At 41.0% G+C, this 24,017-nt stretch overlaps 1 protein-coding gene across 1 annotated transcript in view; it reads left to right on the top strand.

Moving 5' to 3' along the window:
- Positions 1–11,451: 11,451 nt before the first annotated feature.
- Positions 11,452–24,017, top strand: part of ALG13 (ALG13 UDP-N-acetylglucosaminyltransferase subunit) — a 58,006-nt gene continuing 45,440 nt past the window's right edge. Inside the window, exons 1-4 of the mRNA XM_072431520.1 lie at positions 11,452–11,598; positions 12,521–12,683; positions 14,614–14,752; positions 15,432–15,528. Of these exons, the coding sequence (XP_072287621.1) occupies positions 11,515–11,598; positions 12,521–12,683; positions 14,614–14,752; positions 15,432–15,528 (483 nt within the window). The 5' untranslated portion in view covers positions 11,452–11,514. The remainder of the gene's footprint in view (positions 11,599–12,520; positions 12,684–14,613; positions 14,753–15,431; positions 15,529–24,017) is intronic.

Below are 24,017 nucleotides of genomic sequence, written 5' to 3'. Positions count from 1 at the left end.
CATCCATCGCCATCAGACATGCCAATAGATTGTTCATTATAATAGAAAATCATTTTCTCCGTTTCCCAGTTTCAGCTTCCCTAATATAAAAAAATATAATTTACATTGGGAAAACTTTCCCTGCAATACCTAGCACTGAACCCCTTCCCACCTTCAATGGCATTACAGTATGACCAGCTGATCTGCTTCATAACAAAATATTGTTTTTATACAAAATAAGGATAGAACAGAGTGTGGTTGGAGAGAGGAAAAATTGGGGAAAAAAAAAAAAATCCATCCTAGAGTTCTGCTTTGGCATCAACAGTCCTTGGTGCTCAATAAAATGACACTTACACATCACAGCACAAACCAGTATGATCTATTGCTGTCTGACCCTCTACTAGAGGTGAGTCTATGCCAGTCTGGGCTCAAAGGAAGTGGCTTCAATGACACTGGGCATTATTCAACCTAGAGATCAGCTTTGCATCAGAGGAGACCAAAAACAGATCCAGACGAGTAGTAAGGGTGTAAAGCTGGCACAGGACCTGGATTTAGGTAGCTTCCTGGGCATCTAGCTTCTGGATGAAGAGTTGCAAACTGTCACGCACAGAGATGCAAGACCACTAGGGGGTTCTATGGTTTGCACAGAGGTGATGTGAGCCCTGAGAAGGGCCAAGGCGTAGAGTCTAAACCAGGTCGCGGTCCTTGGGCACACCAAGGTAGGCAAAGCATGGTACCAAATCACAATGCAGAAAGATAGTCAAGGAAAGCCAGGGTCGAGGCAGGCAGCAAGCAAGAGAGGTCAGGTCACAGGCCAGGGATCAACAGCCACAAACCCAGGAGACAGACACTAGTGACACAAAGGCCACTGCGGGCACAGGGAACACAGGAGACACTGGAAGCAACAGGAGGCACAGGTGATGCAGGGATATCCACAGGCAGACAGGAACACTGGAACAGCACAGGGAAGATGGCAGGGAACCAACAGGCTGGACAGCGAGGGGTTAATGCAAGAGCTGGACACAGGAAACACTGGGTTAAGCAACAAGTGAACAGGAACTAGCTCACAGAACTAGGGGCTCGAGACACGTTGCACGAACACAAAGTGCTGTCTGTGAGCCAGTTAAATAGCCAGGGCTGATCAAGACGCTAACTTTTGATTGGCCAGCGGATTATTGGAAAAATTGATAAAACTTGGAAACAGAGACACGCCCAGCTTCAGAACTGCAAGCATGCACAGGAGAGGGATGCCTGCGCTTTAGTGAGGAAGAGGTAAGTGTGACAAATGTATTTTTGTAAATTGTACATATGTCTCAAGGACTACCTATAATATTGTTAGTTATAATTATATTTATGTTTAATTATGTCTATTTGATAGCCTAAGTATGTTTATTTCAAAGTATGATTATTAGCATGGACACTAGGTTTGATTTATTGATGAACTTTTTGGTATACCACCATTGACTTAGGCTGATGGTATTATGTATCATTATATTTTCAAAGATCTCGGGTCGACTACAGAGATATTGCTGGCACTTTAAGACTTCTGTTTTTAAGCCTTTTACACTTATAGGAGCATAGTAAGACTGTTTTAGATAGATCTGGCGCAGTTGAACTCTGTTGAATGTAGGATTATTTCACAAACAATAAAGCTTTGAACTTTTAATATAAAGGTTTTGCCTATAAAAGGCTGTCTGTTCTATCCCTCTCTTTACTATTATATCTATCCACAATTCAGGCTAGGCAATCTCTATTTTCTGCAAATATAGATTCACTGCTCTCTTGATGGACCGTTATCCTATCATTGTACTGGATGTAAATTAGCCTGATTATATATGAGTTTGATATTTCCTATCCTTATACTGGACCTAACCACTAGTGTATCATAAGTTCCTTGTACTGAATGGGAATTACCCTGGATATATATGAGTGGGCTATTTCCTATTCAAACACTGGACCTGATCACTAAGGAATAATGAGGTCCTTGTATTGAATGGGAATTACCCTGGATTTATATGAGTGGGCTATTTCCTATTCAAACACTGGACCTGATCACTAAGGAGTAATGAGGTCCTTGTACTGGATGGGAATTACCCTGGATATATATGAGTGGACTATTTTCTATCCCTTTACCAGACCTTAACAATAGGAGGCATGAAAAGGTCCTTGTATTTGATGGGAAATAGCCTGTTTATATTTTTTATTGGGGTATTTTCTATCCAAACACTGGACATGTCCACTAAGGAATAATAAGGTCCTTGTACTGGATGGGAATTAGCATGCTCATATATGAGTGGGCCATTTCCTTTCCAAATACTGGGCCTGACCACTAGGGGCATCAAAAGGTCCCGAGCTGTATTATCTTGGCAAGTGAGCAGAAAATGACTGTAGGCAGGACCAGAGAAGCATGAAGAATGCCAGCTCAAAAAAGATCACATGATCTGTAAATTTTTGCATACTGTGATAAACCTGAAAACAAAAGTTTTTTCTGGGACAGTCCAAAATATATGAAGCAGCATGCCTAGCCCTTCATTGCAAAAACTGGATAAAAGTGTCAGGACTCTGTACCATCGAGTGAGGATTTTGTATCCTAGGTCTTGGTAGGCAGTACTCATAAAGGACTTTTGGGCAAAGAGAAACAACATACAGATTTGTTCTTGCACCATACCCAAGTCCCTTTCCTATCTTTGTATGTACAGTAGAATCAGGTTCTGGAACAACCATGGCCGCATATAGCAAGGACCATGACCTAAACAAAATTGCTCCAAAACAGTAAAAGAATAGAGAAACTGGTCTGGTGATGGAAGAAATTGCATAAAATGTCTAAGATGGATAATGCACCAGAAACCCAGTGCAACTAACTCGAGATCATCTTTCATCTATGATTTGGAAGGGCCAAAAGGTTCTGTGATAAAAAAAAATCAAGGAAATGAAGTGGCTTGCTCTGCTAAGTATCTGTATCCAGAGTCTACCAGGCTAGGATAGAAGGTAAGGTTGCCAAGTATAGGAAAGAGTGGGGATAGTGGGGTTAAGATATTGGTCAGCATTACTAGTTTGGCAAACAAAGAGTTGTTCCAACAGTTTAATGAGAGCGGAGAGAGGGGGGTACACTATCATTACACCATGGCAGTATAATTAACAGCAATAGGTAGGGCCAGCAATAGGTAGGGCCTGGAGTACATTTAGGCTGTATCACCATTTTCTAAAGTTTACAACGTTGGCATTTTGTCAAAGCAGCTTTAGCCTTATCAAGACAGTAAGGAGTGCTTCTTTAGCAATTAACAGTTTGGAGTCAAGGTCAGCAAAAAGTAATTTTTTGTGGGAGGACTCCTGAATCTGAATACCTGCAAAAGGAATATTATACACACCTCATGCTCTTTTTTGCAACGTGCTTTATAACCAATCAGTTTCCCCTGCATGACCCATATGTACACCCAGACTGCTGGGTGTACATATACAGTAGAATTCTGCTCAAATAGGTGTTTTCATTGTGCAGTTAGATCTAATATTATCACATGGTCCTGAAGCAGGCTCTCAGATTGTGTTAAAATGGGGAAATCTGTATGTCTCATCAGGAAAAAGTCAATCCTCATAAAAGACTTGTGAACAAGAGAATAGAATGTAAAAGCCTTTGAAGATCTCTAACCTTGTGGGATAGAGGCATGGCATACTGGTGGCTGGAAGTCATTAGGCGGATCTAGAAATACATTGAAGTCTCCTCCTAGGACACAAACTCCCTCTAGAAACCATGATAGGTGTCTGTAGAATGTGCTCTGTTTGGGGTGCCTTGGATTTAACGACGGACCAATAGATCTTACAAAAGGGAAAGGTTTATTTACAGCTTAAGATATTATTTACATATGATTTTCAATACAAAAGGGAAGAAGGTAAAGGGTATATAGGAAAGGGGAAGGAAAGGGGTCTAGCTCTATCTCTAACATATAGTCAATTTCTCTCACAACCATACACACCAGGGTATTCTCTCCTTGAACCACACCCCACTGCAGGTCCAGAGGGAATCACATTGTTGATTCATCCTTGGTGAAGTCTTAATCAAAAGGTCACACAGACTGTCCTTGTCCTAGGCATGGGATTGTTGTCATATACCCCTGCCCCCTCCAGGAAGAGTGAACAGGTTTGGGCAGAAATTGACACCAAATAGTCAAACTGGCCAAGGTGTTAATGATCCTCAGGCCTGCACACATGGAAGATCAATCATTGTCTCTGTTAAGCAATCCTTTGATGTTTGAGGGACTGCATCTGTCTCCACAGATAATGAGGTTTATAGCTTGTTTCCAAGAAGGCAGAATTGTCTTTACATACAAGTCATATTCATATCAATTTTGGTCACTTCCAACAGTGTCCAAGTACTGTCTCCAAAAATTGGAGGAGCATAAACTGTTTCATATGTAACTACAATAGAACCAATGACTCCTTTCAGAAAAAGCATTCTACCATCAGCATCCTAATTGGTCTGACCATTGGTCTTTCTCTGGATTTATTTGTCTAAAAGCGGTACATTGTTTTTCATTAAAATGTATTTTACAGTATAATATAATAGTAAAATAAAGTTTGAAACACAAAATCATGTCAAAATAATAATTAAAAAAAAATTTAATTAATAATAAATGTAATAAACTTTGAAATAATTTTGTTTCAAACTTTATTAAACTCATACTATTATAATATACTGTAAAACAATTTTTCATGAAAAACAATGTAATGCTTTCAGACATAAAAAATCAGTGTATACTTTTCCAATACAAAATAATTTGATATCCCCTCTGCACCCCTAGTGGCGGCTGTACGCCCCAAAGTCACCAGGAACTACCGGGAACATCAGTGCACTCGCCGTGGGACAGATCGAGGAAGAGGATGCGGCCAGAAGATAGCAGGAACCTGGAGGACGTCGATGGGACCAGGTCAGTGCTTGTTTTTTACTTTTTTAACTACCCGGAGTGTGACTCAGGGTTAGCACTTTCAGCTTTTTTTTTTACCCAGAATCACACTCGAGGTTACCGCTGGGGATGTTAAATTGCTAGCTGTGTTTGGAGAGTATATTCACTCCCCTAAGTCTGGGATCAGACGTGGACCCAAGATATGCCCAGGTACAGTTTTTTACACAATCACTTCATTTCAGGGGCTCAAAAGTAATTGAACAATTGGCTCAAAGGCTATTTAATGGGCTGGTGTGGGCAATTCCTTCGGTATTTCATTATCAATTAAGCAGATAAAAGGCCTGGAGTTGATTTGAGGGGGAGGGGGTTGCTTGTATGTGGAAGATTTTATCGTGAACAGACAACACGCGGTCAAAGGAGCTCTCCATGGCCAGACTTGGTACCACTGGATACATTTCTCTAGATCAGTGGAATTTAATGGGCTGTTGCAACCCGTTTCCATACATGCTTCCGCTAACAAAATGGTAAACCTTTGTACTTTTGGTGGTTAATGTATTAAATGTGAGTAGATTTATGTAACTGATCGGATTTGGCCCATCCATCCCCCCCACCCCTCCCTCCTTTCTATATTCCATTCCTTTGTTTTACAAAAAAAGAAAAATGAAAATACTCAGGTTCCATCCAGCTTTTTCCTAAAGCAATCAATAGTAGTTGCTAAAAACTACTTCCTGAGGGAGCCGATTCCACATTTTTTCAGACCGTACAATGAAGAATCCATTGCTTATCCGGAGATTAAACTTCTTTTCCTCCAGACGCTTAGAGTGGCTTCTTGTTCTTTGTAATGATCTCAAAGTGAATAATTGGGAAGAGAGTTCTCTATATGGACCGTTTATATATTAATACAGGGTGATCATATCCCCCTTTAACCACCTGAGCGTTACACTGAGGTCTAGATTTCTGTACCAAAAGTGATCCACTGTTTTTCATGAAATTTTTTTTTTAAATTGTAGACATAATCATCCTTAAACCTTACAGGATATGCTGCATTTCTTTAGGATGACCTCATGTCTGGTATACATATACCAGTATATACTGATAAAGCATTATTGTTGGTGAGACATAACTGATATTAAATAAATTGTGCTAACCCAACACCCTGGCACCATGGAGACAGCAAACTATTTGGTTGAAGGGATCCGGATGACAAACTATTCTATCAGCCCTCCTGATCATAGAATCCCCTTTGACAACCAATTTTTCCTTCCTGCATTTCCCTCCCCATATCACCTCACAACAAATAGGAAGGCACCCAATCACCTGTCTCCTCCTCTTGTACCCCCATCAGTGTTCTTCCAGGAATTTTTTTTTTCCGGGAGGGGGAAAGCTGTAGCTGGGTGGTCAAAAAGGGGGCAGGGCACAGCAAACTTAGTGTTCCCAGTAGTTTATGCCACAAGTATCCAGTAACCCCTATTAGTGTCAGTGTTCTACCTACCCCCTATACTCTGTTCCAACTTTCTAGTGCCTGCCCTGTTAGTGTGTGCAATTTTTCCATTCTATGTAATATAACCCAACTATCCAGTGCTGTGTATTTTCATCCAACTGCCTAGTGTTCTAAGTTTTAAGAGTGTAATGCTTTGAAGTAATGTAATAGTGTAATCAACGTGGTGTAACAAATTAGGCTTAGTTCAAATTAGCAGCAAAAAAACTTGGCCATTTACTGTTCCCAAGTGACTTCTGGTAACTGCTAACCACCTAGGATTGGTAACAGGCACTAAATGTTGGGCTTTTTCAGAGTAAGCAGTATTTTAAGCAGCAGTGGTTCCCGGCGTGAGGAAGGGGAAATGCAGCAAATGCAACTTTACTGTGAATTTACCCTAACTTCAGATGTACACAAAATTATCTTCAGATGTGTCCCGTGCTGGCTCAGCTTTCCTCTTTTTTCTGATGCCAACTGTAACGTCCAACGCCGCCTTGCACTGCACATGCATGAGATTGAGCTCTCAACTTTTTTTTTACATTATGAGAATGCCTCTGAAGATGCATGCGCAAAAAGAGGAGCCCACAGCCTCTTGGGATATGTGACACAAATATCCCAGAAGGCTGTAGATTTCCCTCTCAATTTTTACCATGGCAGTAAAGACAGAAGGTGGGAGGTCTGTGAAGATTATCCAGTGTGTAATGATGTCATCGGCAGTGCAGTGTGATAGCTGCATGTGTGTAAAAGCTGCTTGTCATATTCTGCAGCCTAACAACTCTGTGTTCAAACCATCAGATCTCCTAAATCGTTGGTCTAAATGACTTGAAATATTTAGGATACAAAGTACCCTCATAGCTACTAGTAACCAATTTCTTTAAAGAATTTTAGGAAATAGGGGTCACAAGTTTAAAACTTGTGAAAACTGAACATTGGGGTTGTTTCAAAAGAGAGAATGTCTAAATCCCAAAATTAAATTTGCAAATTGTGGACCCGCATGACTACTTACACAGTAAGAAGCATTTGGGTGGGGCCCCTATATTTATACCTACCTTTCACAGAACTATAATTGTCATATTATGCTACCCTGTCTGCCTGTCTACCTTGAACCCCAATTTCTCTAGAACAGAGGTGCAGGGAAGCAAAAATAAAGGTGCAAGTGGGGAACACTTGAGGCTAACACCCCAAACCTTAATCACCATGGCATCATTACAACATAAAAAAATTCTGTTCATTAAAATGCACCTCCCTGTTACACATGACTGTACCCTTCCAGCACCTGAACGCCATTTTGTTTTAGTGGGCAGAGTTTATGTTCTATTGATGCCATAGTGAAATTGTGGGGGATAGAATCCACAGATGTCCCCCACGTTTTTGGTTTCTTACATTTTCCACTCCAGGGAAATTGGAGTTCCAGTGTGTTAGAAGTGGGCAGTAATGTGTAACAGGGAAGTACATTTTGATGGGCAGTTTTTTATGTTCCATTGACGCTATAAATAAGTAATGAATAATAAGGTGAGTTAGCCAAAGGTGTCCCCCACTTGCAACTATATTATGGTTTTATACACTCTGCCGCTCTAAATTGGAGTTCAACGAAGAGAAGCACATAGGCTAGGGTAATTTGACAGTTATAGATTTGTGACAGGTATTATACATTTAGGGGCCCCACACCAATGCTCCATGCTTTGCTAGTGACTCCTAGGTGCACTTTCTTTTGAAACAGAAACCATATTGTTGTATTTTTATAAGATTTATATTTTGTAACCACCATATCTTGAAATTGCTAGGGGGCTGTAATTTTAGTTACTGGTGGCTATGAAGGTTCCTTGTCTACCCTGAAACTGTGAAGTCATTACAACATACAGTTTAGGAGATATGAAGGTTTGCACACAGTGTTTTCTATCAGATTTGCTGCTGCTGCTGCTGATGATGATGTCATTGTGCACGCTCATTCGAGCGCATACATTTTAGAAGCAGCTGTTTTAAATAGAAATCCCAGCTCGTGCTATCAGATTTAGGAGCGGGGCTGCATGTGTGCCACTCCCATCAAGGCTGAGCTGTGTGCTGAGCCCCCCGCCGTCCTCTCACCGGCAGTTGCAATCTGCTGGATCCGTGGTCGCCAACCTTTTCGGTTCCGCGGACCACTTAAATCACTGGCTCCCGACAGCTCATGCAAGGTGGCCGGTGCGTCCCCCCAGCGGGGTCCTTCTTCTGACCCCACTCGGGGGTGCCCCAGAAATTTTCGCACGAACCACAGGTTGGCGACCGCTACTCAGGATGACAGCTAAGCACAGAGCAGGCTCACTGAGATCCGTGCAGAGGAATAGAGCTGAGGATAGGAGGTGCACCCCATTACCTGTCTCTCCTCCTCCTGTACCCCCATATTACTTCACAACAAGAGGAGTGCACCCAATCACCTGTCTCTTCCACTCCTGTACCTCCATATCACCTCACTACAATAGGAGTGCACTCCATCACCTGTCTCTACCCCCCAGCACCCCTATATTACCTCACAACAATAGGAGTGCACTGCATCACCTGTATCTCCCCCTTCTTACCCCCATATCACCTCACTACAATTGGAGTGCACTGCATCACCTGTATCTCCCCCTTCTGTACCCCCATATCACCTCACTACAATTGGAGTGCATTCCATCACCTGTCTCTACTGCCCCAGTACCCCTATATTACCTCACAACCATAGGAGTGCACTGCATCACCTGTATCTCTCCCTTCTGTACCCCCATATCACCTCAGAACAATAGGAGTGCACTGCATCACCTGTCTCTCCCCCTCCTGTACCCCCATATTACCATACGAGTGCACCATATCACATGCCCCTGCCCCTCCTACACCCATATATTACCTAGTGGTTGATTTGATGGACTGTCTATGTAACCTCACAACAATAGGAGTGCACTCCATCACCTGTCTCCCCCCCTCTTGTACCCTCATATAACCTCACAACAATAGGAGTGCACCCCATCACTGGTCTCTCCCCCTCCTCTACCCCCATATTACCTCACAATAGGAATTCACCCCATCACCTGTCTCACCATATCACTCAACAATAGGAGTGCACCCCATCACCTGTTTTCCCCCCTCCTGCACCCATATATTACCTAGTAGTTGAACTTGATGGACTTTTCTCAACCTAAACTTGATGGATGACTTTTCTCAACCTAACCTACTATGTAACTATGTAACCTCACAATAGGAGTGCACTGCATCATCTGTATCTCCCTCTTCTTTACCTCCAAATCACCTCAAAACCATTGGAGTGCACTCCATCACCTGTCTCTACCCCTCCTGTAGTGTTTCCTCCTCCTGTACTCCCCCATATTACCTAACAAAGAGGGGCGTGCACCCCATCACCTGTCTCTGCCCCTCCAGTACCCCTATATTACCTCACAACAATAGGAGTGCACCATATCACCTGTACCACCCTCTTCTGTACCCCAAGATCACCTCATAGCAATAGGAGTACACTACATCCCCTGTCTCTCCCCCTACTGTACCCCCATATTACCATACACTAATAGGAGTGCACCCCATCACCTGTCTCTCCCCTTCTTGTACCTCCATATTACCATACAATAGGAGCGCACCCCATCCCCTGTCTCTCCTTCTCCTGTACCCCCATATTACCTCACAACAATAGAAGTGCACCACATCACCTGTCTCTGCCCCTCCTGCACCACTATATTACCTCATAATAGGAGTGCACCGCATCATCTGTATCTCCCCCTTCTGTACCCCCATATCACCTCACAACAATAGAAGTGCACTCCATCATCTGTCTATCCCCCTCCTGTACCCCTATATTTCCTCACAACAATATGAGTGCACCACATTACCTGCCCCCCTCCTCTACCCCCATAATATATCACAACGATAGGAGTGAACCCTATCACCTGTCTCTTCCCCTCCTATTCCCCCATATCACCTCAAAACAATAGGTGTGCACCCTATCACCTGCCTCCTGTACCCCTATAATATCATACAATAGGAGTGCATCCCATCACCTGTCTCTCCCCCTCCTGTACCCCCATATTACTGCACAACAATAGGAGTGAATCCCTCACTTGTCTGTCCCCCTCCTGTACCCCCATATTACCGCACAACAATAGGCGTGCACCCCATCACCTGTCTCTCCCCCTCCTGTACCCCCATATTACCTCACAACAATAGGAGTGCACCCCATTACCTGTCTCTCCCCCTCCTGTACCCCCATATTACCTCACAACAATAGGAGTGCACCACATCGCCTGTCTCTCCCCCTCCTGTACCCCCATATTACCGCACCACAATAGGAGTGCACCACATCGCCTGTCTCTTCCCCTCCTGATCCCCCATATTACCATACAATAGGAATGCACCCCATCACCTGTCTCCTCTCTTATGTACCCCATATTACCATACAATAGGAGTGCACCCCCATCACCTGTCTCCTCTCTCATGTACCCCATATTACCATACAATAGGAATGCACCCCATCACCTGTCTCCTCTCTCATGTACCCCATATTATCATACAATAGGAATGCACCCCATCACCTGTCTCTGCCCTTCCTGTACCCCTATATTAGCTCACAATACGAGTGTAACCCATCACCTGACCCTCCCCCTCCTGTACCCCCATATAACCCCACAAGAATAGAAGTGCACCCCATCACTGGTCTCTCCCCCTCCTCTACCCCCATAATTACCTCACAATAGGAGTGCACCCCATCACCTGTCTCACCTTCACAACATCACCCCACAACAAAAGGAGAGCCCCCTATCAGCTGTCTCTCCCTCTCCTGTATACCCATATAACCTCACAACACTATGAGTGCACCCCATTACCTGTCTCTCCCCCTGCTGTACCCCCATACAATGTACCACCACACAATAACACCAGTATACAAAACACCTGTCCCCACCCTTCAATGTCCCCTGCAATATTACCACTTCACCCCAGAATTACCCTGACACCTTCTAAGATATAAATCACACAGACACATTGCTGTTTCGCTTTGAGAAGCCATTTTCCCTGCCTCTCAATTGTAGTTTCTCGGACTTGAAGTGTGATCCGTGACGCCCCGCCCACTTCCTGTTCTTTGGTCCCGTCATTTCCGGGTCCCCGAACTAGCTGCTACCGCCGTAGAATCCGGTGACCGGGATGGGGAAGAATGTGTTTGTCACCGTAGGGACCACCAGTTTCGATGAGCTGATCTCCTGCGTCTGCTCTGATCGCTGTACAAGTGTAAGGCACTTTGTAATTTAGCTTCCCTTTAGATGCTAGATACTTATTTCTCTAACTGCAACCAGTGAAATCTGAATTCTTTTTTTGGCAGGCATGCTCCTGGTGTACAGGATTTACACTAATACTACTGAGCAAAGTAACAAGTTTATTTTCTTACAGGCACTTCCTGCGCAAATAACAAACACCTAAATGCTTCCCACCCCCCTATACTGTTTAGCTAATAAAAGGCCAACCACTCCTATTAAAAAAAAAAAAGAGGTTGCCAAGTTTTATTTACACTTTCCACATTTCACATAATGCTGCTAGTCCCATTCCAGGTTGAATGATGTCTTGTCCCATTGAACCCATTACCAATGGATGTTATGGACTCCCCACATGAGTGTGCATTGTCACAGAAGCCTGGGACAATCCATGACTTGCCATTGTCTAAAGGAGAAGAGGATTCAGCATGTCAAATTACAGATTAGAAATGCCTAGAAAAAAAGATATATATATATCCAGAAAAAAAAAATACACATAGGAGGGGAAAGGAGGGCTACGGAACATGGAGTTTAGCATGCTGTGTTTTATATAAAAGTATCAACACAGTTTTTGTTTGCTAACATTGTTTGGCACTATACACTAGTGTATAATTTCATGGTAATGCTCTCTGTCTCTGCATAGTGGAAACTTTTGGTGAAAGTGAGCCTCCTGCACCATCCCAAGAAGGATGGGGCAAAGCTGTGTTGGTAGGATTGGGAGATGAAATGTTTTGATTGCTGGGCTTCCTTACACTCTGCCTGGAAAAAGATTAAAATTGTATTTTGTAGGTTAATGCAGAACTCACAAAAAGGTTACAATCAGCAAATATTCGCCTGTTTATGATCATTATTACATTGGTACGTTTGTCTGTGACAACTTATTGTTTTTTGTCTTTGTGCAGATCCTCCGAGAACTTGGGTACAACAGAATGATTCTTCAGATTGGGAGAGGAACAGTGGAACCTGAACTATACAGTACTCCAAATTTTAGTATAGAAGTTTTTAGATACAAAGATTCCCTGCTCCAAGACATAAGGAATGCAGATCTGGTCATAAGCCACGCAGGTAGTCAATTGTGTTTAAAACCCTTAACTGTTTCAGTACCAGCATAATAAACCCCCTTCTTTACCAGATCTATTCATACACCTCTGTGATGGGATGACTTTAAATATCTTGCAATTTGTTTGGGCAATTTAAACAAATTTTACATTTTTTTTCAGACAAATTGGACTTTATTAAATAACAAGTACAAAGATGCGAGACAATAAATCCACAAAACATATATAATAGTACAGCGGATCACATAAGACAAGTCATGCCTGAACTCCATACAATCAGAGTCCACAAACATGTTACAATAATTAAGTACAATACCCTGTGGTCTCCCATGAATCTATTTCGTAATGTTCACAGAGCTTAGGATAACACAGTAAAACTTGCACTGAAGACAGGGTTTGTCTCTGCTTAGTTCCAGGCAGGGGCATGACTATAAAGACAACCAGAAGAAGACAGAGGAGGTGTGGGTAAGAATGGTAAATGGAAATAAAGGGTGGATGAGAGAGACTGGAGCCCAGGGGGACACATACCACACAGGGTTCCCCTTCACCAGCTATTACTCATGGCCTCAGAAACCAGTTTTCAAAGAGTAAGAAGGGTGACATAAAAATTCCTTGGGTACATAGTATATCCATGGATCCCATATCTTCCGGAAATTTTCTATTTTGTCATGTACCCTGGCCACCATATTTTCTTGCACAAAATACCACTTTATCCTATCACCTGTAAAAATATAGGTAATAAATTTGAATTGGTATCGGGTACAATTTTTGAGGCATAAAAGCAGCAGCACTTCAAATAGATCATTTTTAATACCCCTGTTAATTATAGATACTGTATCTATTTTTAAGTGTTTAAGGCTTAAGCTAGGTACACAAGTCTAACGGTTCTGGCCCGATAATCATCTCAGGGCCGATATCGGGCGAGAATCTGGCGTGTGTACAGCGCCAGTCGTCCATCATCCGAACAATCATCATGGCGGATCCACGGACCATGGATGACTAACGATCCTAATGCAAGGGAAGAGGGAGAGCGAGCAGGAGGGTGCTGCTCCGTCGTTCTCCCCCCTCCCCTCTGCATAGAGCATCGTGCAGTGCTAGTCATTGGAAAGGATTGTGAGAGATCTTTTCCAACAACTATTATTGCACGTGTGTATGCGACTTTAGTCTACACGGATGTTTTCCCCAGCATTTAACCTGAGACTTCAAAAGCCCATGTTTGAAATTCCTATGCATTCCAATGGGCTGATCTACACCAGGACGTTTCCTTGAGACACGTTTATGAGCATTATTTATAACATTGCTTGCAACGTTTAAAAAATTAAAACGGGTTAACTCCCAATACGCGGGTAAACGCTTCCATTGATTTCAGCATAGAGATTTTACAGCATTTTAAAGGCAAGCTTTAAAATGCTAAAAAAAAGTGCAGACCCACTGCTGTGTCCATCTGTATAGACCCAGCCTAGGAGAAAATAGTTTTTTAAAAATGTAATTTTTAACCAAAAATGTTATTACATGCTAGGACAATATATATACAGCACTAAATATTTTAGCAATATATACAAGCCTTTGTACACTGACACTACAGTAAATACACAGCACTATATACACTACCATCAAACATTAAATCCTAGATTACCATCTGCTCTCTACAATCTGCAATATAAAAAATATATATATTAGAGACCTGCGCAATACGTGATAAATGTTCCCTGTTCTGATTTTAGTCATAATCTTTCTATCGCATGTAATTTTTATATTTGTTTATCTGCAATACATGGTGATCAATTTATAAGGTTTACTCCACTTCCATTCAAGACATTTTCCTTATTGATTTCAGATGAAAAATGTGGGAATATTGAGTGAATACATTTATAAATACACTCCATGACATATCATGCCAAGAGTTACAAACGTTGTCAAATTTCATGTCATTTTAGGTGCTGGATGCTGCTTAGAAACACTTGAAGAAAAAAAACACCTTATTGTTGTGATCAATGAAAAACTGATGTCCAACCACCAGCTTGAACTAGCTAAGCAATTGCATCAAGACGGCCATTTGTATTACAGCACATGCAGGTACAGCACATAAGCAGCTAACTTCTCAATTAACAGCCCACAGATTGATATAAAACGCTGTGTTCTCCCCAGGCCCTTTTAGTTTGGCGTACCACCTGGCACTTTTAAGTAACCACCGGCTGTTTTTAAGTGCTTACTGAAAAGTTGGGTCACAATACAGGGGCAGTGGACAGTTCAGGCATAGTACAAGATGATGGAAAAATGGGACATACTAAAAAGACTGTTGGAAGTTGGAACAAAGTATAGGAGGTGGAAAAAAGCTGAAGAAATGGGGGTCATTGGATTCCTATAGCCACAGCAACTGGAAACGCTAAACTTGTCATGTGTTGCCCTGCTACCCTTTTTTGACCATTTGCCTACAGCGGAAGTAGTGTTCATACAGCTTATTTTCTCTAATAGAGACACAGAAAACCTTGTCAGAGGGTCTTACAGTTATAACAAATGCTAGTTGTCTTTGTATTCACTAGACACAAAAAAGAAAGTGAGAAGAAAGCTGTGAATAAGATCACCAACTCTGACAGCGATATAAATTATTTTGTTTTATTCCTTCCCTGCCCAAAACAACATGTTACAAAAGATACAATGAAAGATTTTTGGTTAAATACATCTTTTGTTTTATTTTTATTTATTTTTTTCTATACTATAGTAACATTTCTTTCTGTTTCTTTTTATCATACAGTACTCTGGGGAACACCTTGAAATCAATGGATAGTTCATCTCTGAAGGTTTTCCCTCCAGGCCAACCAGAAAAGTTTTCTGAATTCTTGGATAAAGCTGTTGGGTTTACATAACAATGCATCAGTTCAAAAATATTTTAGTACTATTTCCTGTATACTATGTATAAATTATTTATAAAGTGAATTACTGTATATATTTGTAGAAATAATTCTTTAAACAAAAAAAGCTCCATTTTATTGCCTCTCATGTGTCTATCCCACTGTACTGAATGCCTCATACAACTCTGTGCTATCTCCATGCCTCCAAAATATGAACAAATAAATGATAAAATGTGTTTGTGGATGTTAGCTACCAGTTGCTATACTCTTGACCCAAAAAACAAAAAGCCTTGCAAGCTTTTCTAAGAACAAATTCTGAAAGAACTTCCTATATTCGACAGCAATCAGATCCTCTTTGTTGCCTTACAATGCAAGAAAAAAAACATGGTTGCTAGAGGAAGCTTGGTTCTTTCTGCCATAATATCTTGTTATGGACAGACCCCAAATTTAGTTTATTTTAATGGATTCCAGAACAGTGCATAAGATTGATCTACATAAATAATATGGAGAAAAAATATGGAGAATTTTTCTTCTGAGCCATCTTGACAGCAACCAGACCTTCAACCAGTATGATGGTTTTTACTTCATCAGCCCTGGCACCTGCAACATGTAACTACTTTCTTCTATGTTGGTGCTGACATAACATCAATAAGTGCAAGGTCTGTGTTATTTTAATTTAATATCAATATTCAATATACTATAAAAGAGGGAACTCTTCTCCATTCACTTCTGCAGTTAAAATAACTAACAATTAGAATAATGGTTTAATTAGTTAATTTAAAAATCAGAGGAACTGGCAATTAATCATCATTGGGAACAGGCCTAATTGCAGAATCGTGGCTGGGATATATAATTCTGTGCTTAGTTTTTGTCGTGAATGAACCACACATGTAACAGAAACTGGTTCATTAAGGCACTTTCTAGGCATGATGACAAATCAATCGCAGTTACTGCGGTCTCTAACCTAAAAAAAAAACAGTTGTTAAATGTTGTAATATGTTAAGTCTATTTATAACAAATTTCACATAAAATATAATTAGCTGCATCACAAAAACTAGATGTGCTAGAGAAAAACTGAACACAGATCTGAAATCTGCATCAAAAATACAAAGCCCACATAAAATTATATCTGATGAAAATGACATGTTGGCTTGTGATTAGAATTTCATAGATTTTTTTCTGTCACTTTGTTTTATGCTTTTCTTAATGCAGAACACAAGTTTTTAGATGCTGACTGGATGATTATCACATACCACTCAAAGAACGAATGTCACTAGGCCAAAGCATAACATTTTTCTTACATTACTGATTTTTCTAGATTTTCAAAAATATTCTCTTAATATATTTCAGTTTGCAGAGTACATAGAGCAATCATATTAGTCCTTAGAAGTAAATAATCTAATGTTATAACCACTGCAATACAAAACACATTTGTTGGGCTGACAAAGGTCTTCTATAGTTTGCAAATAGGTTCTTAATATATGGTAAAGGGTTAACTTATACCTGCCCATTATATATAGTATAGGATTGATTTGGACCACATATGAAATGCGTATAGGCTCAATATAATCATATTGGATTGGCCTAGACTTTGTATGTAGTACAGACTAGCTGATCATACATTTTATAGAATTGATATGGGCCTCTATATTGGGTTTATGGCTATATGAAAGCTTGTGCAAAAGATGTTCGTGAAGGGTGATCGGTCTGAAAATAGGGACAGATATGTGACACGCATAGGCAGATGTGATACATGCAGTAGTGAATGGAGCAAATAAATCAGTCTTTATTGTAATGATGTGAGCAAGTATAGGAGATAAGTATCCTGTCTCTCAGATACCATTTTACTAAATATTTGTTTTTTGGGGGGTTTAAAAAAGATTTGATAACAGTCCACAATGCTGTGTGTATAATACAACTAAGAAACATCAAGCAACAGAGTAAAATATTCGTAATAAATACAGCACTTCACAACAATCCTAATCCAAGAAAAGACTGTCTCCTGTGTCACCATGTTTGAGAAGACAAAAAGGGTAAGCTCCACTATTAAAAAGAATGAGCATGACGTCAGAACCCTAGCGTGTAAAGTATGTTGTGAGGTAATGACACACTAATAGAGATCCTCATGAGCTTGTATCTGGAAATAAATCAAATTTTCTATACATACAGTATTGCAAAATTATATCTTAATCCATGTGCACTGTGCAGCTGCCATTTGTCAATGGATGAATCAGAAAAATGCATATGGACTGAACTATACACTTCTGCATAATGGACACTTTACCACCCTGTTTTCCAACCAAGGTTCTGTGGGACCCCAGGGTTCTTACAGAGGTTACTAGGGGTTCCTGAGCATATGCTTCTCAGGTGAGTTTAACTGATTCCAATAATCTTTTTGGCTACCTGTAGGAATGACATTCTTTCCAATGACCAGCAATGTAGGAGGCATTCTTATTGAGCACCACTCTAATGTACTGTGAGCTGTGAATGGGGTTCCTTCATGTTAAAAAGGTCAAGAAACACTGGATTAGGAAGTGTGCAGATACTTTCTGTATCCAGGATCTGATATTTACAGATGTAATCACCCCCACCTACAGACTTCAGCTTAAAGCTGTTTTTAGGTGCATTTAATTTGTTAGTTTTGGATAGAATTAGGAAGTTTTTAAAATCAAACCTCAGTCAGGTTCTCACTATGCATCTCTTCTGGGGATCATTACTATTTTTATTGTCCACTGTTGTCCAATTTCAGTCCTCTAAGCCTAGAATCTGTACAATATTTTACTATCACTCTAGAGACAGCAGTACAAAGTGGTTTACAAAGTATCAGACTCTGTTCATATGAAAATCCTGGCCTGTATCTGGCCCTCAAGGACTAAAGTTGGACAGCCCTGATCTAGGAAGTTACTAGTCTAGATACTATGCAAAACTTCACCTTGTCCAATCAATTTTCTTTTAACATTCTGCCAATACATCTTTGTCTAATCGTTAAAAATTATATAGTGATCATTTCTTAGCAGGACAGTAAAGTGGAGGACAATTCAAAATGTTTCAATTGTCATTAGAGCAGGATGTGAAGGAAAGTTGTTGAAAGAAGTTGTTTTTTATTATTTGGTGAGATTTCCTTTCTTTCCTTTTTTTTCTTTTTTTTTTTTTTTTACAATCTTTATTTATGATTTTCATAACTATACATACCAAATAAATAGCAATAGATTATTGTAACACAATAACACAATATTGTTACAACGCATGTTGTAACACAATATAGCAAAATGAAGTACAAATAATATATATACTCATTTCAATTTTTGTAACGCACCAAACACAAAAACAATACAAAAAAAAAAAAAAAAGTTATTTCTATCCCACAGACTTGGAACAAACTCCGGTTGGGGAAGGAAAAAAAAAAGGGGGGGTTGAAATTAAATTTATTTTCTTTATCAACATAAATACAGCAAATGTTCAATCAGACATTTGACCTTGAAGGGAGGGACCCAGGTGGCTTTTATATTCCTGAGTAGAGGAAAAATCAGACCAACAACAACAGGTAGTAAAAAATCTTCTATGCGCACCTCCAGCAGAGGGGACAAGATCCTCCATTCTTTAAATCTCGTGAAAATTGCAGGAACCACAGTCAAACTGGGGGGGTTCTGATTTCTGCCATTGGGTAGCTATACATGATGTTGCTGAAACTATCATATGTCTAATCACTGATCTCTTATAAGTTTTAGCGGAGAAGGAGTTGTGCTGAAGGAGAAAAAATGCTGGGTTGTTTGGTTTGTGTGTATCTGTCATATGTTGAATTACTGATCGTACCATATCCCAAAATGGACATATATGTAACAAGGAACCCACCTCCAACAAGCGTCTCCAACACTTATCTAACTCATTCAGAAAAAAACTGATGTAGCTTAGCTGGGGTAAGATACCATCTGGAGAGTAGTTCGTAACTGAATTCCTGATATCTGCTACTAATAGAGGCTTTATGGGTCTAGAATAGAATCTTCTCTTTCTGGGCCAATGTGAATTTCACCCCTAGGTCTTCCTCCCATGTTGTTAAGAAGAGGGGAGAACAACTCATAATGTGTTATGAAGAGAATTGTCAATCAGAGAAAGAACATGTCTCACCCCACCTACCCCCTCAGATAGCTTCTCAAATCATGTTCTCTGAAATGTACTCAAATCAAGTGTTCTCTGAAATGTATCACCTGAGTGCAAGGAACGTAAGAAGTGGGAGAGTTGCAATGCTCTCCAGGAGTCTAACCCCAAGGACTGAAAACTAGGATCTTCCCTACCTATCCATTCACCTGACTTAAAGAAATGCTGAGCTCTGCAAATATTGGTTACCTCAAGCCCCCCTGACAATCTAGGACGCATCAATATTATCCTACTTAATCTGTGTGACCTATTTTGCCAAATAAATTTAAAAATGCTGGAAGACAGGGATCTGAAGCAAGAGCTGTGGATACGGATCAGGAGTGTTTGAAATAAATAAAAAAAAAGCAGGAGCACGTTCATCTTTATTATACTAGTTCTACCCAGCCGAGAAAAACAAGGTTTGTCCCATATGGACAGACCCAAATTAAGTGTACTTAACAAGGGGTTGGAAGTTTAGTGGGACAATCCCAGACAACACTGCAGGAATTTTAGTGCCCAAATACATAAAATGAGCTAATTCCCATTTGAAGCTAAAAGAATGTTTTACCGAAGAAAACAGTGCCGGTTTGAGTGAAATATTGAGGGCAGCAGATTTGGAGATATTGATCTTAAAATTTGACAATGCACTATACGTCTCCAATTCACTCAATAGGCCTGGAAAGGAAACTAATGGATTTGTGATTGCAAATAAAAGATCGTCAGCATAAGCCGCAATTTTTGATTAGAGTTTCCTATTTTCAGCCTTTAATGTGTGGATTAGAGAAAGTCTTACGTAGCAATGGTTCTAGAGTCAAAAAAAATTAAAGGAGAGGGGACAGCTCTGCCTCATCCCATTTGATATGGGGAACAAGTTGGAATAGTATGCATTAACTCTGACCGTAGCTGTAGGTGAATAGTAAATAGACCCTATCCAAGAAAGCATGTGTGGGCCTAAACAGGCCCAATGTGTCAGTGAACATCTTACAATAGACCAATGACAGACCATCTGAGCTTGGAGCCCTACCCACAGGGGTAGTTTTAATTGCCTGTCTTAATTCACCTGGGGAAATGGGGGCTTCTAAGAGCTCCCTGCTTTCAGATGTAATGTAAGGCATGTCAGATTCCTCTAGGTATGTTCTGATTGCTGATGCTCTATGGTCTGCAGGCTCCGAGGGTGAGCGTCTAGGAAGAAAATACAACTCCGTGTAATATTTACGGAAGGAGTCCACTATCTCTTTAGTGAGAAATATTTTTTTGCCAGTCTTACCTGTCAAAAATGGCACAAAAGAGCGAGTTCTTTGTTCTCCCAGGGCATTGGCTAATATGCAGCTACTCTTATTTCCATGCTCATAAAAAACCTTCCTACATTTTGCTAAAGCCGCCTTAGCTTTGCCTAAATATAGGGATGAAAACTTTTCCCTTAGTGCATGTAATTCTTTGAATTTATCATCATCTCTGGATCTTTTGTGTGACAAGCTTTTTTTAATCTATGTTTTATCAAGACACCCTGAATAACTGTTTTTTGAGCTTCCCAAATTATCATGGGATCAGAGTCAGGAGACCTATTGGTATTAAAGTATTTGGCAAGTTCAGATGAGACATCTGCCGCCACCACAGCAGATATACCATCTCCACGCCTTAGGTTCCAAATGTGAAACCTCAAGGAAGAGAGAAATGGAGCATGGTCCGAGAATGTAATTGAGCCAATAGAACTTTCCTTGACTCTGTGTAGATCTGAATGCTGTAACCAAAAATGATCAATTCTGGAGTACGTGCAGTGGGTGAGGGGGGACATAGAATGTGTAATCTTTTTCAGAGAGACGAAGCAAACGCCACACATTCTTCAAATGATACTGAAATAATCATTTAAGAACACTTCTGTTAGGTCTCCAGGGGGTGTTTAAAGATCGGTGAGAGGCATCTAGAACCGGATCTGGGGTAAAATTAGGATCTCATTCTAGGATAAGGGTCTCCTCCTTAAAATCGCCCATTTGTTCTAAATACTGTGTTAAGTAATGCGTCTGGTTAGTGTGAGGGAGATAAATAGTGGGGATGAGCGAGAAGGCCTCTGACAGTCTCACAAAACTTTCCTCGAATTTCTGATGGGTGCGCGAAATTTCGGCGAACCAATTTTGCGCATTTCATTAAAGTCAACGGGCCAAATTTAAAAATTAATAGCAAAGCCCCTATACATGTTAGAACCACCAAATTTGCTAGGTATGTGTAGGAGAACAGTGGCACCAAAGGGAAAACAAAAGTTCCAAAAGACCTTTGGTTTTCCAGAAAATGGCAGGTAAAGTGACAGCAGGCAAATAGGATTTTGCGTGATGGACAGAAAAAAAGGCAGCATAAACATTAGGAACTCAACCCACTAGCAGCATTCTCCGCCGTCAAAACAGCAGGAGACCGCATTGCTAGCTGGCATTATGACCTGGATGACGTGCTAGGCATGCCACCCATAAAGTTGTGGAGAAGTAGCTCGGCGACATTAGGCAAAAGGATGGAGGACCAGAGACGGAGAGTGGGTCAGCGAGAGCAGTAGCAGTGTGTGGCCTTTGGTCAGCTATCGCCAGGGAGACCGCATTGGTAAGTGTCATGGAGAGCAGGGTGTACTGCATCGTCAATGCCACCCAGAAGTGTGTAAAACAAGTTTTGTAAATGGAGTCTTGACAGGCGGCAGCAGCAGGAGGCGGTGGGCCCTGAGTTGGAGCGTGGACCGCATTGGTAACTGGCATCTAGAGCTGGGTGTAGTGCATTGTCAATGCCACCCAGAAGTGTAATACAATTTTAGTGAATGAAGTACTGACAGGAGGCAGCAACAGCAAGAGGAGGAGGCGGCGGGCCCTAAAAAGGAGCGGGGACCGCATTGGTAACTGGCATCTAGAGCTGGATGTAGTCCATCATCAGAAATTTTTTTTGTTTCAATCCCTTTTTATTGAAAATAAATAACAGAACAGAACATGTATAGAAAATGGCACATACATAAATATGAGGGCTCCCGGCTCTCTATTGCAATAACACATCCTAAAACAAGTGACATTTTACATTTACATATCATTACTTGAAATAAAGTAGGGACAACCTTAGGGAAAAAACATATGGGGGGTGTGAGGAAAACACAAAAAGGAACACACATGTCAATCAGTGTTTATTGCCTGAGTGAGGAAACATAACAATTATTAGGAATCTGATAACTCAAATAACCCTCGAGAGCCTCATAACCGCTCTCTGTCGCCTCTCCGGTTACAACCGGGGATATCAACATGGAACCCCAAACATAAACAAAGTTAAAACAGTTAGCCCAGGGGTAGGGGTGGGATGTCCGACTGGCCTATTGCATGAACAATCTCTGAATCCACTGTAGACCTAGCTATATTAAACTGTACAACTCCCATACACTCCGTGAGGCTCACTGCCAGATTGATTTAAATTGGGGCGATTCTTTGAACCAATCCCAAGCGGACCACGTCAGCTTGTATTGCTCCGTCTTGTTCTCATCCTCTGCTACTAACCTTTCCATATGTTGTATTTTTTCTAATTCCACCAACCAATCTCTCATGGTGGGTACAAAGGGCTCTTTCCACTTTCGGGGTATAATTGTCCTAGCTGCCATAAGAAAATGTCTAAACACATCCCTCTTGCTAGCCTTTATAGACTCAGGAAGAATGGACAGCAACATTTGAGGAGTTATCTTTAAATTAGAGCCAGTCACGCTATTGTATATATCAGTTATCTGATCCCATAATTTACGAATACCTGGGCACTCCCACCAGATATGTAACAACGTGCCCCTTTGGGAGTCACATCTCCAGCACCGATCAGAGATAGAAGGAGACATATGATGGATATCTGCGGGACATAAGTACCACCTGGAAATAATTTTATAATTGGTCTCCTGGGCTTTACAAGGAAGTGCCATCTTATGGGTCAGAATGAATACCTTTTCTCACTCTAAGGGAGAAATAACTACCCCCAATTCTTTTTCCCAATATCTCGTGTAGGTGGGAACCTTGCTAGCATATATTCTAATCAATATCTCATATACCTGGGATATCACATGGATCGGCCTGTTCTTAGAGCATAGTAATGTTTCAAATGCCGTTAGGCTCCTTTGTGTGGGATATGAGGCCAGAAATTGCGCTGTAAATGAAGATAATTGGTTGTGTAGTAGCCATGCGTTCGGCATCCTCTGCACCCTGGCGTCCAAGATGAGAGGGGCGGGACCCTCCCATTCTGTAGTATACTGCATATCTGCCTATGATCCTGAGCCGTCCAGGATAACATTTTTTTTAGCTCTCATCGCAGGTGCGAACGAGGGATTATCAAACAGGGGGGTCATGGGCCCTATTTTAGAG

This window comes from Pyxicephalus adspersus, chromosome Z (assembly GCF_032062135.1).
Source record: "Pyxicephalus adspersus chromosome Z, UCB_Pads_2.0, whole genome shotgun sequence".
Lineage (NCBI taxonomy): Eukaryota > Metazoa > Chordata > Amphibia > Anura > Pyxicephalidae > Pyxicephalus > Pyxicephalus adspersus.
Note: the sequence above shows the minus strand (reverse complement) of the source record. Positions and strands in the feature narration are given on the sequence as shown.